This window comes from Heptranchias perlo, chromosome 2, assembly GCF_035084215.1.
Source record: "Heptranchias perlo isolate sHepPer1 chromosome 2, sHepPer1.hap1, whole genome shotgun sequence".
NCBI lineage: Eukaryota > Metazoa > Chordata > Chondrichthyes > Hexanchiformes > Hexanchidae > Heptranchias > Heptranchias perlo.
In genome coordinates, this window is record NC_090326.1 from 122,515,495 (window position 1) to 122,533,407 (window position 17,913).

General features: G+C 45.5%; 1 protein-coding gene across 3 annotated transcripts in view; it reads left to right on the plus strand.

The window, feature by feature from the left end:
* Positions 1-3,580: 3,580 nt before the first annotated feature.
* Positions 3,581-17,913, plus strand: part of nmt2 (N-myristoyltransferase 2) — a 66,186-nt gene continuing 51,853 nt past the window's right edge. For all 3 annotated transcript variants that reach the window (XR_010967328.1, XM_068006813.1, XM_068006823.1), the window contains exon 1: positions 3,581-3,715. Coding sequence is in view for 2 of the 3 variants with exons in the window: in XM_068006813.1 (XP_067862914.1) it covers positions 3,603-3,715 (113 nt within the window). In the remaining variant the exon portion in view is untranslated. The remainder of the gene's footprint in view (positions 3,716-17,913) is intronic.

Here is a 17,913-nt window from a genome sequence, read left to right on the forward strand (position 1 = left end):
ATGCTCAGATTGCATGATACATGTGTTTGCTTGTGGGAGGCGCCCATTGCCTTCGGCACATATTTGGTTATAACTGAGAGGTGCAGGTTTCCGAATACACTTGTTCGTGGGAGGCACAGGTTTTCCTGTTCATGTGTTTGGTTGTGAAAGGCACAGGTTGCCCACTGCACGTGTTTGGTTGTATGAGGTGCAGATTGTCAGGTGCGTGTTTGAATGTGGAAGGTGAAGGTTGCCTGATTAATGTTTAAGGTGTTAGCCATGGCTCAGTTGGTAGCACTCTTGCCTCTGAGTCACAAGGTTGTGGGTTCAACTCCCACTCCAGAGACTTTAGCACAAAATCTAGGCTGGCACTTCAATGCAGTACTCAGGGAGTGCTGCACTGTCATAGGTGCTATCTTTCAAATGAAATGTTAAACGTAAGCCCTGCCTGCCCTCTCAAGTGGATGTAAAAGATTCCGTGGCACTATTTTGAAGACGAGCAGGGAAGTTCTCCTTGGCCAATATTTATCCCTCAACCAACATCACGAAAAGAGATTATCTGGTCATTATTTCATTGCCGTTTGGGGGACCTTTCTGTGTGCAAATTGGTTGCTGCATTTCCTACTTTACAACGGTAACTACGTTTCAAAGCCACTGTATAGATTAAACTCTTTGTTTTTTTTAGGAGCCACAAGTTAGCTTGTACACATTCGGTTGCAAACATTTGGTTTGCCTGATGTTGATCGCAGGAGTTGCAGATTGCCTAGGACGGGCGTTTGGTTGTGCCAGGGAGGTGCAGGTTTCCCAGTGCATGAGTCTGTTTGTGGGAAGTGCAGGTTTCCCGGTGCGTGCGTTTGTTTATGGGAAGTGCAGGTTTCCCAGTGCATGAGTTTGTTTGTGGGAAGTGCAGGTTTCCCGGTGCATGCGTTTGTTTGTGGGACGTGCAGGTTTCCCGGTGCATGAGTTTGTTTGTGGGAAGTGCAGGTTTCCCGGTGCATGCGTTTGTGGGAAGTGCAGGTTTCCCGGTGCATGAGTTTGTTTGTGGGACGTGCAGGTTTCCCGGTGCATGAGTTTGTTTGTGGGAAGTGCAGGTTTCCCGGTGCATGCGTTTGTGGGAAGTGCAGGTTTCCCGGTGCATGAGTTTGTTTGTGGGACGTGCAGGTTTCCCGGTGCATGAGTTTGTTTGTGGGAAGTGCAGATTTCCCAGTGCATGCGTTTGTTTGTGGGAAGTGCAGATTTCCCAGTGCATGCGTTTGTTTGTGCGAGGTGCTGGTTTCCCAGTGCATGAGTCTGTGGGAAGTGCAGGTTTCCCGGTGCATGCGTTTGTGGGAAGTGCAGGTTTCCCGGTGCATGCGTTTGTTTGTGGGACGTGCAGGTTTCCCGGTGCATGAGTTTGTTTGTGGGACGTGCAGGTTTCCCGGTGCATGCGTTTGTTTGTGGGAAGTGCAGATTTCCCAGTGCATGCGTTTGTTTGTGCGAGGTGCTGGTTTCCCGGTGCATGAGTCTGTGGGAAGTGCAGGTTTCCCGGTGCATGCGTTTGTGGGAAGTGGAGGTTTCCCGGTGCATGAGTTTGTTTGTGGGAAGTGCAGGTTTCCCGGTGCATGCGTTTGTGGGAAGTGCAGGTTTCCCGGTGCATGCGTTTGTGGGAAGTGCAGGTTTCCCGGTGCATGCGTTTGTTTGTGGGAAGTGCAGGTTTCCCGGTGCATGCGTTTGTGGGAAGTGCAGGTTTCCCGGTGCATGCGTTTGTTTGTGGGAAGTGCAGGTTTCCCGGTGCATGCGTTTGTGGGAAGTGCAGGTTTCCCGGTGCATGCGTTTGTGGGAAGTGCAGGTTTCCCGGTGCATGCGTTTGTTTGTGGGAAGTGCAGGTTTCCCGGTGCATGCGTTTGTGGGAAGTGCAGGTTTCCCGGTGCTTGCGTTTGTTTGTGGGAAATGCAGGTTTCCCGGTGCTTGCGTTTGTTTGTGGGAAGTGCAGGTTTCCCGGTGCATGAGTCTGTGGGAAGTGCTGGTTTCCCGGTGCATGAGTCTGTGATGTGGAGATGCCGGTGATGGACTGGGGTTGACAATTGTAAACAATTTTACAACACCAAGTTATAGTCCAGCAATTTTATTTTAAATTCACAAGCTTTCGGAGGCTACCTCCTTCCTCAGGTGAACGATGCGGAAATGAAGTCCTCGAAATGAAGTCGCATTTATAATTCACAGAACAATGCTTGGTGATTACAGACAGTTTTTTCAACTGCCCGTTGCCAAGGCAATCAGTGTGCAGACAGACAGTGTGCAGACCTGGCAGGTAACACCTGTCTGTCTGCACACTGATTGCCTTGGCAACGGGCAGTTGAAAAAACTGTCTGTAATCACCAAGCATTGTTCTGTGAATTATAAATGCGATTTCATTTCGAGGATTTCATTTCACATCGTTCACCTGACGAAGGGGGAAGCCTCCGAAAGCTTGTGAATTTAAAATAAAATTGCTGGACTATAACTTGGTGTTGTAAAATTGTTTACATGAGTCTGTGGGAAGTGCTGGTTTCCCGGTGCATGCGTTTGTTTGTGCGAGGTGCTGGTTTCCCAGTGCATGCGTTTCTTTGTGGGAAGTGCGGGTTTCCCGGTGCTTGCGTTTGTTTGTTGGAAGTGCAGGTTTCCCGGTGCATGAGTCTGTGGGAAGTGCAGGTTTCCCGTTGCATGAGTTTGTTTGTGGAAAGTGCAGGTTTCCCGTTGCGTGAGTTTGTTTGCGGGAAGGTGCAGGTTTCCCGTTGCGTGAGTTTGTTTGTGGGAAGGTGCAGGTTTCCCGTTGCGTGAGTTTGTTTGTGGGAAGTGCAGGTTTCCCGTTGCGTGAGTTTGTTTGTGGGAAGGTGCAGGTTTCCCGGTGCATGAGTTTGTTTGTGGGAAGGTGCAGGTTTCCCGTTGCGTGAGTTTGTTTGTGGGAAGGTGCAGGTTTCCCGTTGCGTGAGTTTGTTTGTGGGAAGGTGCAGGTTTCCCGTTGCGTGAGTTTGTTTGTGGGAAGGTGCAGGTTTCCCGTTGCGTGAGTTTGTTTGTGGGAAGTGCAGGTTTCCCGTTGCGTGAGTTTGTTTGCGGGAAGGTGCAGGTTTCCCGTTGCGTGAGTTTGTTTGCGGGAAGGTGCAGGTTTCCCGTTGCGTGAGTTTGTTTGTGGGAAGGTGCAGGTTTCCCGTTGCGTGAGTTTGTTTGCGGGAAGGTGCAGGTTTCCCGTTGCGTGAGTTTGTTTGCGGGAAGGTGCAGGTTTCCCGTTGCGTGAGTTTGTTTGCGGGAAGGTGCAGGTTTCCCGTTGCGTGAGTTTGTTTGTGGGAAGGTGCAGGTTTCCCGTTGCGTGAGTTTGTTTGTGGGAAGGTGCAGGTTTCCCGGTGCGTGAGTTTGTTTGCGGGAAGGTGCAGGTTTCCCGTTGCGTGAGTTTGTTTGTGGGAAGTGCAGGTTTCCCGTTGCGTGAGTTTGTTTGTGGAAAGTGCAGGTTTCCCGTTGCGTGAGTTTGTTTGTGGGAAGGTGCAGGTTTCCCAATGCACGCGTGGGGTTGCGGGAAGCACCGGTTTGGTTGCTGGAGGTGCGCGTGTCTCTTCCGCGCGGGGGCGCTGTTTCTGGCTCCGCTCGGGCTCGAGCTCAGTGGCGGTTACATGATGGCGGAGGACAGCGAATCGGCGGCCAGTCAGCAGAGCCTGGAGCTGGACGATCACGACACCTGCGGGATCGACGGAGACAACGAGGAGGAGAATGAGCAAACGCACAGGTAACCGGCGGGAGATGGGACGGGGCCGTCTCTGTGTGTGAGAGCCGGGGAGACCTTCACAAACCCCGGGCTCAGGGCCCGCCAGACAGCAGGCCGGGGACACGGCGGCATTTAACGGGGAGGCGGGGGGGGGGAACCAACCCCCTCCTCCTCCTCCTCCTCATTCAGGGCACCCGATACAGCCAGAGCCAACTGGCCGAACGTAAACTCCAGCTCCAAGTAATAATCGTCAGGGCTGCACCGGAGAAGGGGATAGCTGGAGGCTGCCGCCCGGGTCGGTAAACCGGGAGGAGGAGGAGGAGGAGGGGGGACCCTGCTTGAGGGTCGAGCATCTGTACCATGCAGGTTCGACAGGTAAATCGAGGGGAGGGGAGTCGGGTCATCGCCTTGCAGGTTCGTGGGTAAATTGGGAGGGGAGTCCCTGGCTGAGGGTCGATTGCTTGTGCCGCGCAGGTTCACAGGTAAATCGGGAGGGGGTCAATTCCCTACCCCGTGAAGGTTTGGCAGGTAAATGGCGAGGCGGGGTGGGGGGGGGGGGAAAGAGGGGTGTGTTATTAAATTCTTGAGGTATTGTCACCTGTTTAAAATGTGTAGTTATTTTAAGTGAAATATTGTGTGCCCGTTATTGTCATGAAAGTGAACCCGTGACAGTGATCCGCTATCACTGTGTGATCAGTACAGTTCCTACTAAAATATAGTTAGATTTAATATTTATTTTATAATATTATAGTAGCTATCACTTGAATAGCGTTAGTAGAAATATTTGAAATTTTTTCTTCTGAGCATATAAACTTATTAAATTTATAGACAATTTTTTTTTGTTGTCACGGTATGTAGCACTGAGCTGCATTCTAGTTTGATCCTTAAATATCTCTAAGCAGGGATTAAAAAGTCTGAATATAAGTTAGCAGTCAGAAATTATTTCTTCCACAACTGAATATGTAAAGCAGTAGTGCAGTTACAGATCCAATATTGCATTATATTGTGTTGATGTCACTTTTTGTGGCTACTCAGCTTGCATTTTAAAAAAGTCTACAGTAGCCCATTAACAATGTATATTTATTCCAAGAGTGTAGCCAAATATGGGTCAACTTAGTGTTTTGTAGAGAGCCTTAGTCAAGTGTCACAACTGAATTACATAGAATCATAGAATGGTTACAGCACAGAAGGAGGCCATTTGGACCGTCAAGCCCATGCCGGCCCTTTGTAAGTGCAATCCTGTTAGTCCCATTTCCCCACTCTTTTCCCGTAGCCCTGCAAATTTTTTCCCTTCAAGCATTTATCGAATTCCTTTTTGAAAGCCACAATTGAATCTGCTTCCACCACCCTTTCAGGCAACGCATTCCAGGTCATAACTACTGGCTGCATAAAAAAGTTTTTCTTCACATCGCCTTTGGTTCTTTTGCCAGTCATCTTAAATCTGTATCCTCTGGTTCTTGACCAATCCCCCAATGGGAACAGTTTCTCTTTATTTACTTTATCTAAACCCTTCGTGATTTTGAACGCTTCTATTAAATCTCCTTTTAATCTTCTCAGCTCTAAGGAGAACAACCCCAGCTTCTCCAATCTATCCACGTAACTGAAGTCCCTCATCCCTGGAGCCATTCTAATAAATCTTTTCTGTACCCTCCCTTAAGGCCTTCACATCCTTCCTAAAGTGCAGTACCCAGAATTGGACACAATACTCAATACTCCAGTTGTAGCCGAACCAGTGTTTTATAAAGGTTCAACATAACTTCTTGCTTTTGTACTCTATACCTCTATTTATAAAGCCCAGGATCCTGTATACTTTTTTAACCACTTTCTCAACCTGTTCTGCCACCTTCAAAGATTTGTGCACGTTTACCCCCAGGTCTCTCTCTTCCTGCACCCCCTTTAGAATTGTACCATTTGGTTTATATTGCCTCTCCTTGTTCTTCCTACCAAAATGTATCACTTCACACTTCTCTGCATTGAATTTCATCTGCCATGTGTCTGCCCATTCCACCAGCCTGTCTATGTCCTCATGAAGTCTTACTATCCTCCTCACTGTTTACTACACTTCCAAGTTTTGCATCATCTGCAAATTTTGAAATTGTGTCCTGAACACCCAAGTCCAAGTCATTAATATATATATTAAAAAAAAGCAGTGGTCCTAGTACCGATGCCTGGGGAACACCACCGTGTACCTTCCTCCAGTCCAAAAAACAACCGTTCACCACTACTCTCTTTTCCTGTCACTTAGCCATATTTGTATCCATGCTGCCGCTGCCCCCTTTTATTCTATTGGCTTCAATTTTGCTGACAAGCCTATTACGTGGCACTTTATCAAACGTCTATTAAAACATGACCTGGTTGTCATCTGCATACTTATTTGCAAAAGATGAAACCTTTTCAGTGATGATTGTAAATACACTCTAGATAAGTACAGAATACTAAGAACTGCTTGAAATTTTAAGGTTCTGTAGTTTCATGTAGGTGAGAAGAACATGGGGTTGGAGAGAGAGAGTCTTTAAATACTGGATTGTTAGGAGTAATTGGAGCAGTAATCTAATCAAGAGGTTTAGGTAATGTCATAAACTACAATAAATAACTGCCATCGGAACGACAGGATTGAATTCTTATTTTGAAGTTCTTCCTGTGTGTTTAGTGTATCATTTACATTTTATGGAGTGATTGTTTTCACGTTTGAGTTCACATTTGTGAAGGTTGTGGCTGTCACTGCCAAAGTCACCTGGTTGTGATGCAGAAGGATTCTTGTGTCACAGAATTAATAATGGCAATGTCACACAAGTTTACTACAAAATAATTTGCAGTTGATTGCCAAGTTAACTATGACCAGTTGATTATGACTTTTGTCGCTAAGATTGAGACCATCCTTTCTGCTGCTTCCCTTGCCTTCCCTTTGCCCACCAAACCAAGCCCCCCTCCAGGCTCCCCCATCTCTCATAGTGCCCTCTCCGAATTGAACTCTTACATGAGACCCATCTCCTGCTCCCTTGACCCCACTGCTGCTAAACTGCTGACCACCAAACTTCCCTTCTTGGCTTCCATGCCAGTTGTCCTTCTCAATAGTTCCCCCCCTCAGCTTTTGTCCCCCACCATTTCAAAACCGCCATCATCACCCCATCCTCTTTTTGAAAAAAAAACTCTTGACCCTTCTGTTCTTGCAAACTACTGTCCCATCTCCAATTTCCCTTTCCTCTCCAGAGTCCTTAAACATGTTGTCACCTCCCAAATCCGTTCCCATTTTACCCGTACTCCATATTTGAATACCACCAATCAGGTTTCTGCCCTGCCACAGCACCGAAATGGCCCTAACCAAAGTCACAAATGACATCCTCTGTGACTGTAACCGTGATGCATTATTCCTCCTTGTCCTCTTTTATCTCTCTCCAGCCTTTGGCACAGTCAATCACACTATCCTCATCCACGCCTCTTCTCTGTTGGCCAGCTCTTACCTATCTAATCATAGTCAGAGCATCTCCAGCAATGATTTCTCTTCCCGACCCTATACTGTATCCTCCGGAGTCCCCCAAGGATATACCCTTGGCCCCCTCCTCTTCCTCATCTGCTTACTACTGTTTGGCAACATCATCCGCATTTATGGGGTCAGCTTCCACAAATACTCTAACAATCAGCTCTACCTCTGCATGTAAGCTGTTCACGTACTGTGTTTTATGCTTTAAAACTAATTAAGGTGTAACTTGTGAGCAGGCTTTGAGCATAACTTAATGGGACTTCTCATATTAGCATGTGACATAAAATGTCTGTTTCCAGGATAACTAGCAATGTCAACGTATAAAGCGCATAAATATACAATATTTACACAGATACAGTTGCAATTATTGGTATTTTCACTGCATCTGTGCTTGATTTAAATGATTAGCTGATGGTATTGTTGCACTATTGTTTACAGGAGTATATTAATACTGTCGCCTGCATTAATCCTAGTTTCAACAATATTTTGATAATTAAGATTTCTTTTAAACATGCCAGATGTGAGGGAACTGGTGCGTGTTGTAACATTGTCCTTTCAGTTCTGGGATTTTGATTGAGATTCAACCCAGTCAGATGGGATTCAAGTTTCCCCTCTCTCTTTTGGCTGCGAACAACCGACATGATATGATTTTAAATAATTTAAACCTAGTTCCTGGTAGGCATAGACCATCTTCAGCTGCTTCATCAATGACCTTCCCTCCATCATAAGGTCAGAAATGGGGACGTTCGCTGATGATTGCACAGTGTTCAGTTCCATTCGCAACCCCTCAGATAATGAAGCAGTCTGTGCCCGCATGCAGCAAGACCTGGACAACATCCAGGCTTGGGCTGATAAGTGGCAAGTAACATTTGCTCCAGACAAGTGCCAGGCAATGACCATCTCCAACAAGAGAGAGTCTAACCACCTCCCCTTGACATTCAACGGCATTACCATCGCCGAATCCCCCACCATCAACATCCTGGGGGGGGTCACCATTGACCAGAAACTTAACTGGACCAGCCACATAAATACTGTGGCTACAAGAGCAGGTCAGAGGCTGGGTATTCTGCAGCAAGTGATTCACCTCCTGACTCCCCAAAGCCTTTCCACCGTCTACAAGGCACAAGCCAAGACTGTGATGGAATACTGTCCACTTGCCTGGATGAGTGCAGCTCCAGCAACACTCAAGGAGCTCGACACCATCCAGCACAAAGCAGCCCGCTTGATTGGCACCCCATTCACCACCCTAAACATTCACTCCCTTCACTGGCGCACTGTGGCTGCAGTGTGTACCATCCACAGGATGCACTGAAGCAACTCGCCAAGGCTTCTTAGACAGCACCTCCCAAACCCGCGACCTCTACCACCTAGAAGGACAAGGCATCAGGCACATTGGAACAACACCAACTGAACGTTCCCCTCCAAGTCACACACCATCCCGACTTGGCGATATATCGCCGTTCCTTTATCGTCGCTGGGTCAAAATCCTGGAACTCCCTTCCTAACAGCACTGTGGGAGAACCTTCACCACATGGATTGCGGCGGTTCAAGAAGGCGGCTCACCACCACCTTCTCAAGGGCAATTAGGGATGGGCAATAAATGCTGGCCACGCCAGCGATGCCCACTTCCCATGAATGAATAAAAAAACCATCAGACTGTCCATGAATTGGCACTAATGACTCATTTATACTTGACCAAGAGGAGCAGTGTTGGAGTAATATTTAACTGCAATGTGAATGAGCAGCCATCGCTATATTGCTGGCTTGCAGGGGGTGCGAAATAGGCAGAGTTGTCAGTGTTCATATTTAAACATGTACGCAGAGCTCAGCTGACCAGCCGCAATGACATTTTTAATAGAACAGAGCTGGCACAATAGTTCTTTTTAATCAATACTTTAAATTGTGCATCTTCAGTAAAACTTAGATTTGTTCTTTATTGCGATTTAGTTTGAAATCAGGGTACATTGGTGAAATCTGAAAATGACAGCTCCCAGATAGAAGCTTTTAAGAAAGTTGAGAATCTAATGGCACATCATAAGATCTGTCTTAGAAATCTTCTATTAGGCCTATCAACCAAAAGGTATTAAACCGTATACCAGTATCTTTCTATTTTTAAAAAAAACTCAACACTTCTGGCTGTGAACTTTGTTGCACTCCTGTGTAACAGTAACAGCTTGCATTTAAATAATGAAGAAAAATAAAGAAATAACTTTAATTTATATAGCATGTTTCACAATCTCATGATGTCCCAAAGCTCTTTACAGCCAATGAATACTTTTGAAGTGTAGTCACTGTTACAATGTAGGAAACGCGGCAGCCAAATTGTGCACAGTAAGGTCCCACGAATAGCAATGTGATAATGACTAGATAATCTGTTTTTTAATAATGTTGATTGAGGAATAAATATTGGCCAGGACACCGGGGAGAACTGCCCTGCTCTTCTTCGAATAGTGCCATGGGATTTTTTACGTCCACATGAGAGGGCAGATGGAGCCTTGGTTTAACGTCTCATCCGAAAGATGGCAGCACTCCCTCAGTTCTGCACTGGAGTGTCAGCCTAGATTTTGTGCTTAAGTCGCGAGTGGGTCTTGAACCCACAACTTTGATTCAGACGAGAGTGCTACCACATAGCCACGACTGAAACTGTTAAATGACTCTGTATAATGCCTTTAACAATGCAAAAAATCCCAAATTACTTCATGAGAGGTGCGGGCAGGGACTCACGCAGTGCAGGAGTTAGAGCAGATGACCTAAAAGGTGGGTTTTGGGGCGCCTTCAGCTGTCTGGCTCCTACTCTCTAGAACTCCTTTCCCAAATTTCTCCACCTTTCCATACCTATTTCCTTCTTTAAAAAAGCTCTTTTAACCAAGCTTTCAGTAACTCCTAATCTCTCCTTTCCTACTTTGGTGTCTATTTTCCTTATGCTTATCTATGAAGGGCCTTGGGATATTCGTACTTTAAAGCTGTTATATAAATGCAAGTTGTTTTGAAGGTAGAGAGGGGAGTTATAAAACCGAGGGGTTTAGGAAGAGAATGCCAGAGTGTAGGGAAGTGATGGATAACAGGAGGAAAAAGACTTACAGCAAGCCAATGTCAGAAGAGTTGGGGGTGTGAGATAGAATAAAGGGTTGAAGGAGGTTGCAGAAGTAGAGTGGGATGTGGCAATGGAAGAATTTGTAAACCAGGATGAGGATTTTGAAATATTGCATTGGGGACAAGGTGGCTGTGCAAATCTTAGAGGACAGGATGGAAGGTAAGTGAGATGTGGTACAGGATAAAGTGCAGGGGGCAGAGTTTGAAACAGTTGAAGTTTGTATAGGGTGAAACTGGCAGGGAGAATGTTAGAGAACAAAGATATAGATGAGTTTCAGCTGCTGCATGGGTGAGGTAGGGAAAGGGGTCGGTGATGTTCTGTAAGTGAAAATAGATGATGTTGGTGATAGAAAGGATATGGGATTGGAAGATCAGATCGTGGTCAAAATGACGAGATTGTTTTTCATCATTGCATTCAGCCTATGAACCGCCAGCTGGGAAGGGTTGTTTAGGTGTGGGGTTTCTGGCAGAAGCTGAACAGGCTGGTTTTGGTTTTGTAAATATTGAGCTAGAGAATGTTCTCGCCCAACCACAAGTTAATATCAGACAGCTTAGTAGCGAGGAGCTGAGGGGTCAAGTTGGATTTCATCAGCATATATATGTGATCATAAGTAGTACATGGAGGTGAAATTGTCCATCTGATCTCTGTTACATGTCTGCTGGCAATATGAGATGTCAGGGCAGTGACTTGATATTGCTATGTTGAACCTTCTTAATTACAATTTAAAAGGTCTGTTTGTGATAGTGTAAACACTGCAGACTGCAAATTAGTACCCCGAGTGAGCTAGTTTTCTGTCCAGGTCTACCTTAACTGTGAGTAATGAGAGGATGAAAATCTGATATCACTTACGGATAAAAAGGATGTGTAGTCCATTAAAAATTAAGTTCCTGATGGCTGGTTCATATCTTTAACTGTGAAGTTCCCCGCTGCCCAGTTGTGTTGACTGAAACATGCATTTTTTAAATGCCAATTCATGTTTATTCTGTTTTTTATTATACGATACGTTTTGATGGAGAAAGAAATTGCATTTAATCAGGATTCCACTTATGCAGTACAAGTGGCTCTACTGCTCTTTTAAGGGCCACAAATAATATTAACTGAGCAGATTGAGCCTCATCAGGGGACTACACTGAGTAAAACTATTTCCGCTGGTTGAGGAGTTTAAGACTAGGGGATATCGCCTAAACATTAGAGCCAGAACTTTCAGGAGTGAAATTAGGAAACACTTCTACACGTAAAGGATGGTAGAAGTTTGGAACTCTCTTCCGCAAACAGCAGTTGATGCTGGTTCAATTGTTAATTTTAAATCTGAAATTGATTGATTTTTGTTAACCAAAGGTATTAAGGGATATGGGGCTATGGCGGGTATATGGAGTTAGGTCACAGGTCAGCCATGATCTCATTGACTGGCAGAACAGGCTCAAGGGGCTAAATGGCCTACTCCTGTTCCTATGTAACTCTTATCTCTGTTGTAGTACTCACATTGAAACCTCAGTTGATAATGTGTAGAACTGCTTTTATACACCGATAAAAGCTGACATTTCTTGATGGTTTCATTATATAAAAGTATGATAGCTCATGACTGCTGGTGTGATAACATATTTATACAACTTGTGAACCTGCTTGGATGTAACTCATTCATAACAACTTACATTTATATAGTGCCTTTATCGTAGTAAAACATCCCAAGGTGCTTCACAGGAGAGTTATCAGACAAAATTTGACCGACCTTTGTTGTGTTATATGATTAGTTTTAATTGGTGTTTGAACCTCCTCTATATGTGGCCTTAATGGAATCCAGTACAGCGCTGAACTACACCTAACCCTTATTTCTAAAGCTTTCTGCTCAAATACTGCCACTTGATGAGGTTACAGATTCATGGTTGATTTTTCTTACGATTTACATTTTATGGGGAATCCAAGACATTTGTTACATTGGGACAAAGTGATTTGGTTTTTGAGAACTTTTATGAATCTGGAAGTAGTTACATTGTGCATGAAATAAGATAATGTATGCATTCTATTGTCATTTTGAATCTCCTAAAATTGAATTCTTGTAATGCAGATAGATTATTTTTCTCTAATTTTGCACCTTTTGGTATTCAGTCTCCACTGCTATGTTATATTTCAATTGTCAGTTATTTTTTGCAAAAGAAGCTGTGGGGAGAGATTGTTTAAGAAAAAATATTGCTTAAAAGTTGTGTAATTTATTCAGCTCTGCAGGGATCTGTCAATTCTGGTCTCAGTGGGGAGCTGCTCTGCTAACAAAGAACAAACTTGTATTTATATAGCACCTTTCATGACCTCAGGATGTCCCAAAGCGCGTTAAAACCAATTACATACTTTTGAAGAGTAGCCACTGTTGTAATGTAGAAAACGCGGCAGCCAATTTGCGCACAGGAAGGCCTCACAAATAGCAATGAAATAAGTGACGAGATAATCTGTATATGGTGTTGGCTAGGACATTTCCTATGGATGAGACCTATAACTTACATTTTCTATATGACATAATCTGGGCTGACGTTCCCCAAGCAGTACTGAAGGAGTGCTGCACTGCTGGAGGTGCCATCTTTTGGATGAGATGCTAAACCGAGGCTCCATCTGCCCTCTCAGGTGGATATAAAAGATTCTATGCCATAATGCTGGGTGGCACACAGTTGGGAGTCCTCCCAACAATTGGCATTAAATGCCTTAGGAGGCTTGGCAAACTCGTGGGGTGGTGGGAGGGGTGCAAGGTGGAGTAAGTTTAATTGAAAGGCAGCTTGTACTTAAAAGGTGACTTATTAACGAGGGATGGCAGCAGAAAATGGCAGGGAAATAAAGTAACTCATTTTAGTGAGGGTGATTTGGAGCTCAAGTGAATTCAGGTAAAAATTGAGGTAAACTGTCCTTCAAGAACTATTTGAGAGGAAGTGGTATTGGCAGTAAGTGGAAGATCTCTAACCAGCAGGACATGCCTGCAGAGGTTCAATGATCTGAGAAGGGCAACAAAGTTAGGTGCTATGGAGGCTCAGAGTACTGCCTCATAATGTTTGGCAGATTGCTGTGACAGAGAATGCCATTCTCTGGCACCATCACAGAGGGATATTTGATGCAGTGCACTTTGGAGTGAGTAACAGCTGCAGAAACATCTACATCTCTGTTCCCTGACAGGGAAGCTTCCAGATCACTGAGTGCTGCCAACGTGGAAGTATTTGCTAATGGTCAAAGGAGAAAGAAGAGACTTGCCAAGGCACTTTACAGCTAGTGAAGTTCTTTAGGTCTGTTTTCCTGTAGATCAGCGGTCACCAGTATCCTGACCCTGCTTTCAGTGGGATAGTAAGAGAATGCTCCATGGAGCTTGATGTGCCTCAGCACAGGGGCAGAGGAGAGCTCCCAAGATGTCCCCTTAGATGCACAAGTGGAAGGTAATCTGCAGACCCAGGTGGTGAGGATCCCAGCCCAGAGAAGCAACGTGCTGTGGTCCGCCTCAGAATTCAGCAGCCCTGTGAGGAGGGTGTCCTCCGTCCCAACAAGCTTGTTTATAAAGGTCAGAAGCTGTCCGCATCATTGACCCCAGGTCTTCAGGTAGCACCTAGAAGTGTAAGAATAGGGGAAAAGAGAATTGTAAAGACTCATGGGTTAAGCACACCATGAGTCTTTACAATTAGTTTCTAATGATCCATGCTGATGTGTTGGGTACTTCAGTTTGTTTTTATTTCTTCATTCCAATATAGGAACTGCAGATGCTAATATGGATTAATGGATTTTATTATTTCAGACATTCGTGCTGATAATCTTAAGTAAATCATTGAAAGGAGATCCCAGGCCAGTTGTTGCCAGTAATCCCTTGAATCGCTCTGTGAGGAAAATCTGTAGCACAGTAGTTACTTTCTCCTGTACTGTGCACCCCGTCCTTGTTCTTGTAGTCTGGAGTTTGTCCTGTTAAAGGTTCAAAGCCTCTTCCAGGGCTTCAGGAGTGAAATGAAGCCTCCTGAAGTGCAGCCCTCAAAATTTTCTTTTTACAAAAAATACGAAAGCAGACAGAAGTTACATAGAATGTACAGCACAGAAACAGGCCATTCGACCCAACAGGTCCATGCTAGTGTTTATGCTCCACATGAGCCTCCTCCTTCCCTATTTCATTTAACCCTATCAGCATATCCTTCTATTCCTTTCTCCCTCATGTGTTTATCAAGTTTCCCCTTCAATGCTACTTGCCTCAACTCGTTATAGTAGCGAATTCCACATTCTAATCACTCTGGGTAAAGAAGTTTCTCTTGAATTCCCTATTGGATTTATTAGTGTCTTCCTTATATTTATGGCCCCTGGTTCTGGTTTCCCCCGCAATTGGAAACATCTTCTCTATGTCTACCCTTTCAAACCCTTTCATAATCTTAAAGACCTCTATCAGGCGACCCCTCAGTCTTTTTTCTAGAGAAAAGAGCCCCGGCCGGCTCTATCTTTCCTGATAGGTAGAAACTCTCAATTCTGGTATCATCCTCGTAAATCTTTTTTGCATCTTCTCCAGTGCCTCTATATCCTCATCATAATCTGGAGACCAGAACTGTTCACAGCACTCCCAAGTGTGGACTAACCAAGGTTCTATACAAGTTTTACATAGCTTCTCTGATTTTCAATTCTATCCCTCTGAAAATGAACCCCGGTGCTTGGTTTGCCTTTTTTATGGCCTTATTAACCTGCATCGCTACTTTTAGTGATTTGCGTATCTGTACCCCCATATCCCTCTGCTTCTCTACCCCATTTAGACTTTTATTATCCAACCTTATTATGCTAAAGCTTTATAAATCACTGGTTAGACCTCAGCTGGAATATTGTGTTCAATTTAGCAGCAGAATTGTATTCCAGCACAATCTGTGACCTCATGGCCTGGCATATTCCTCACTCTACCATTATCAACAAGCCAGGGGATCAACCCTGGTTCATTGAGGAGTGTCGAAGAGCATGCCAGGAGCAGCACCAGGCATACCTAAAAATGAGGTGCCAACCTGGTGAAGCTACAACTCAGGACTACATGCATGCTAAACAGCGGAAGCAACATGCTATAGACAGAGCTAAGCGATTCCACAACCAACGGATCAGAACAAAGCTCTGCAGTCCTGCCACGTCCAGTCGTGAATGGTGGTGGACAATTAAACAGCTAACGGGAGAGGAGGCTCCATGAACATCCCCATCCTCAATGATGGCAGAGTCCAGCACGTGAGTGCAAAAGACAAGGCTGAAGCGTTTGCAACCATCTTCAGCCAGAAATGCCGAGTGGATGATCCATCTTGGTCTCCTCCCTGTTTCCCCACCATCACAGAAGCCAATCTTCAGCCAATTCGATTCACTCCACGTGATATCAAGAAATGGCTGAGTGCACTGGATACAGAAAAGGCTATGGGCCCCAACAACATCCCGGCTGTAGTTTTCCAGAACTAGCCGTGCCTCTAGCCAAGCTGTTCCAGTACAGCTAAAACACTGGCATCTACCTGACAATGTGCAAAATTGTCCACAAAAAGCAGGACAAATCCAATCCGGCCAATTACCGCCCCATCAGTCTACTCTCAATCATCAGCAAAGTGATGGAAAGTGTCGTCGACAGTGCTATCAAGCGGCACTTACTCACCAATAACCTGCTCACCGATGCTCAGTTTGGGTTCCGTCAGGACCACTTGGCTCCAGACCTCTTTACAGCCTTGGTCCAAACATGGACAAAAGAGCTGAATTCCAGAGGTGAGGTGAGAGTGACTGCCCTTGACATGAAGGTAGCATTTGACCGAGTGTGGCATCAAGGAGCCCTCGTAAAATTGAAGTCAGTGGGAATCGGGGAAAACTCTCCAGTGGCTGGAGTCATACCTAGCACAAAGGAAGATGGTAGTGGTTGTTGGAGGCCAATCATCTCAGCCCCAGGACATTGCTGCAGGAGTTCCACATGGCAGTGTCCTAGGCCCAACCATCTTCAGCTGCTTCATCAGTGACCTTCCCTCTATCATAAGGTTAGAAATAGGAATGTTCGCTGATGATTGCACAGTGTTCAGTTCCATTCGCAACCCCTCAGATAATGAAGCAGTCCGTGCCCACATGCAGCAAGACCTGGACAACATCCAGGCTTGGGCTGATAAGTAGCAAGTAACATTCGCTCAAGACAAGCGGCAGGCAATGATCATCTCCAACAAGAGAGAGACTACCTACCTCCCCTTGACATTCAACGGCATTACCATCACCAAATCCCCCACCATCAACATCCTGGGGGTCACCAATGACCGGAAACTTAACTGGACCAGCCACATAAATACTGTGGCTACAAGAGCAGGTCAGAGGCTGGGTATTCTGCGGCGAGTGACTCACCCCCTGACTCCCCAAAGCCTTTCCACCATCTACAAGGCACAAGTCAGGAGTGTGATGGAATACTCTCCACTTGCCTGGATGAGTGCAGCTCCAACAACACTCAAGAAGCACGACACCATCCAGGACAAAGCAGCCCGCTTGATTGGCACCCCATCCACCACCCTAAACATTCACTCCCTTCATCACCGGTGCACCGTGGCTGCAGTGTGTAGCATCGACAGGATGCACTGCAGCAACTCGCCAAGGCTTCTTCGACAGCACCTCCCAAACCCACGACCTCTACCACCTAGAAGGACAAGGGCAGCAGGCACATGGGAACAACACCACCTGCACGTTCCCCTCCAAGTCACACATCATCCCGACTCGCTGTTCCTTCATCGTCAGTGGGTCAAAATCCTGGAACTCCCCACCTAACAGCGCTGTGGGAGAACCTTCACGCGGACTGCAGCGGTTCAAGAAGGCGGCTCACCACCATCTTCTTAAGGCCAATTAGGGATGGGCAATAAATCATGCCGACCTTGCCAGTGACGCCCACATCCCATGAATGAATAAAAAAAAATTCTGGGCACCACACTTTAGGAAGGCCTTGGAGAGGGTACAGAGGAGATTTTCTAGAATGGTACCAGGGATGAGGGACTTCAGTTATGTGGAGAGACTGGAAAAGCTGGGACCGTTCTCCTTAGAGCATACAATGTTAAGGGCAGATTTAATAGAGGTGTTCAAAATTTTGAGGGGATTTGATAGAGTACATGTGGACCAACTGTTTCCAGTGGCAGAAGGATCAGTAACCAGAGGACACAGATTTAAGGTAATTCGCGAAAGAACCAAAGGGGAGATGAGGAGAATTTTTTTTTACCTAGCGAGTTATGATTTGTTATGCACTGCCTGAAAGGGTGGTGGAAGCAGATTCAGTAGTAACTTTCAAAAGAAAATTAGATAAATACTTGAAGGGAAAAAATTGCAGGGCTACGGGAAGAGCAGAGGAGTGGGACCAATTGGATAGCTCTTTCAAAGAGCCGGCACAGACACGATGGGCCGAATGGTCTCCTTCTGTGCTGTATTATTCTAAGCAGTATGTGGCTCCCTTATCCTTCCTACCAAAATGTAATACCTGACATTTATATTAAAATTCATTTGCCAATTACACACCCATTCTGCAAGTTTATTAATGTCGTCATGTGTTTTGTCGCAGTCCTCCTCCGTATTAACTATACCCCCCAACTTTGGTGTCGGCCGGAAATTTTGAAATTGTACTTCCAATTCCCGAGTCCAAATCGTTTATGTGAATAGTGAGCAGCAGTGGTCCCAGCACCA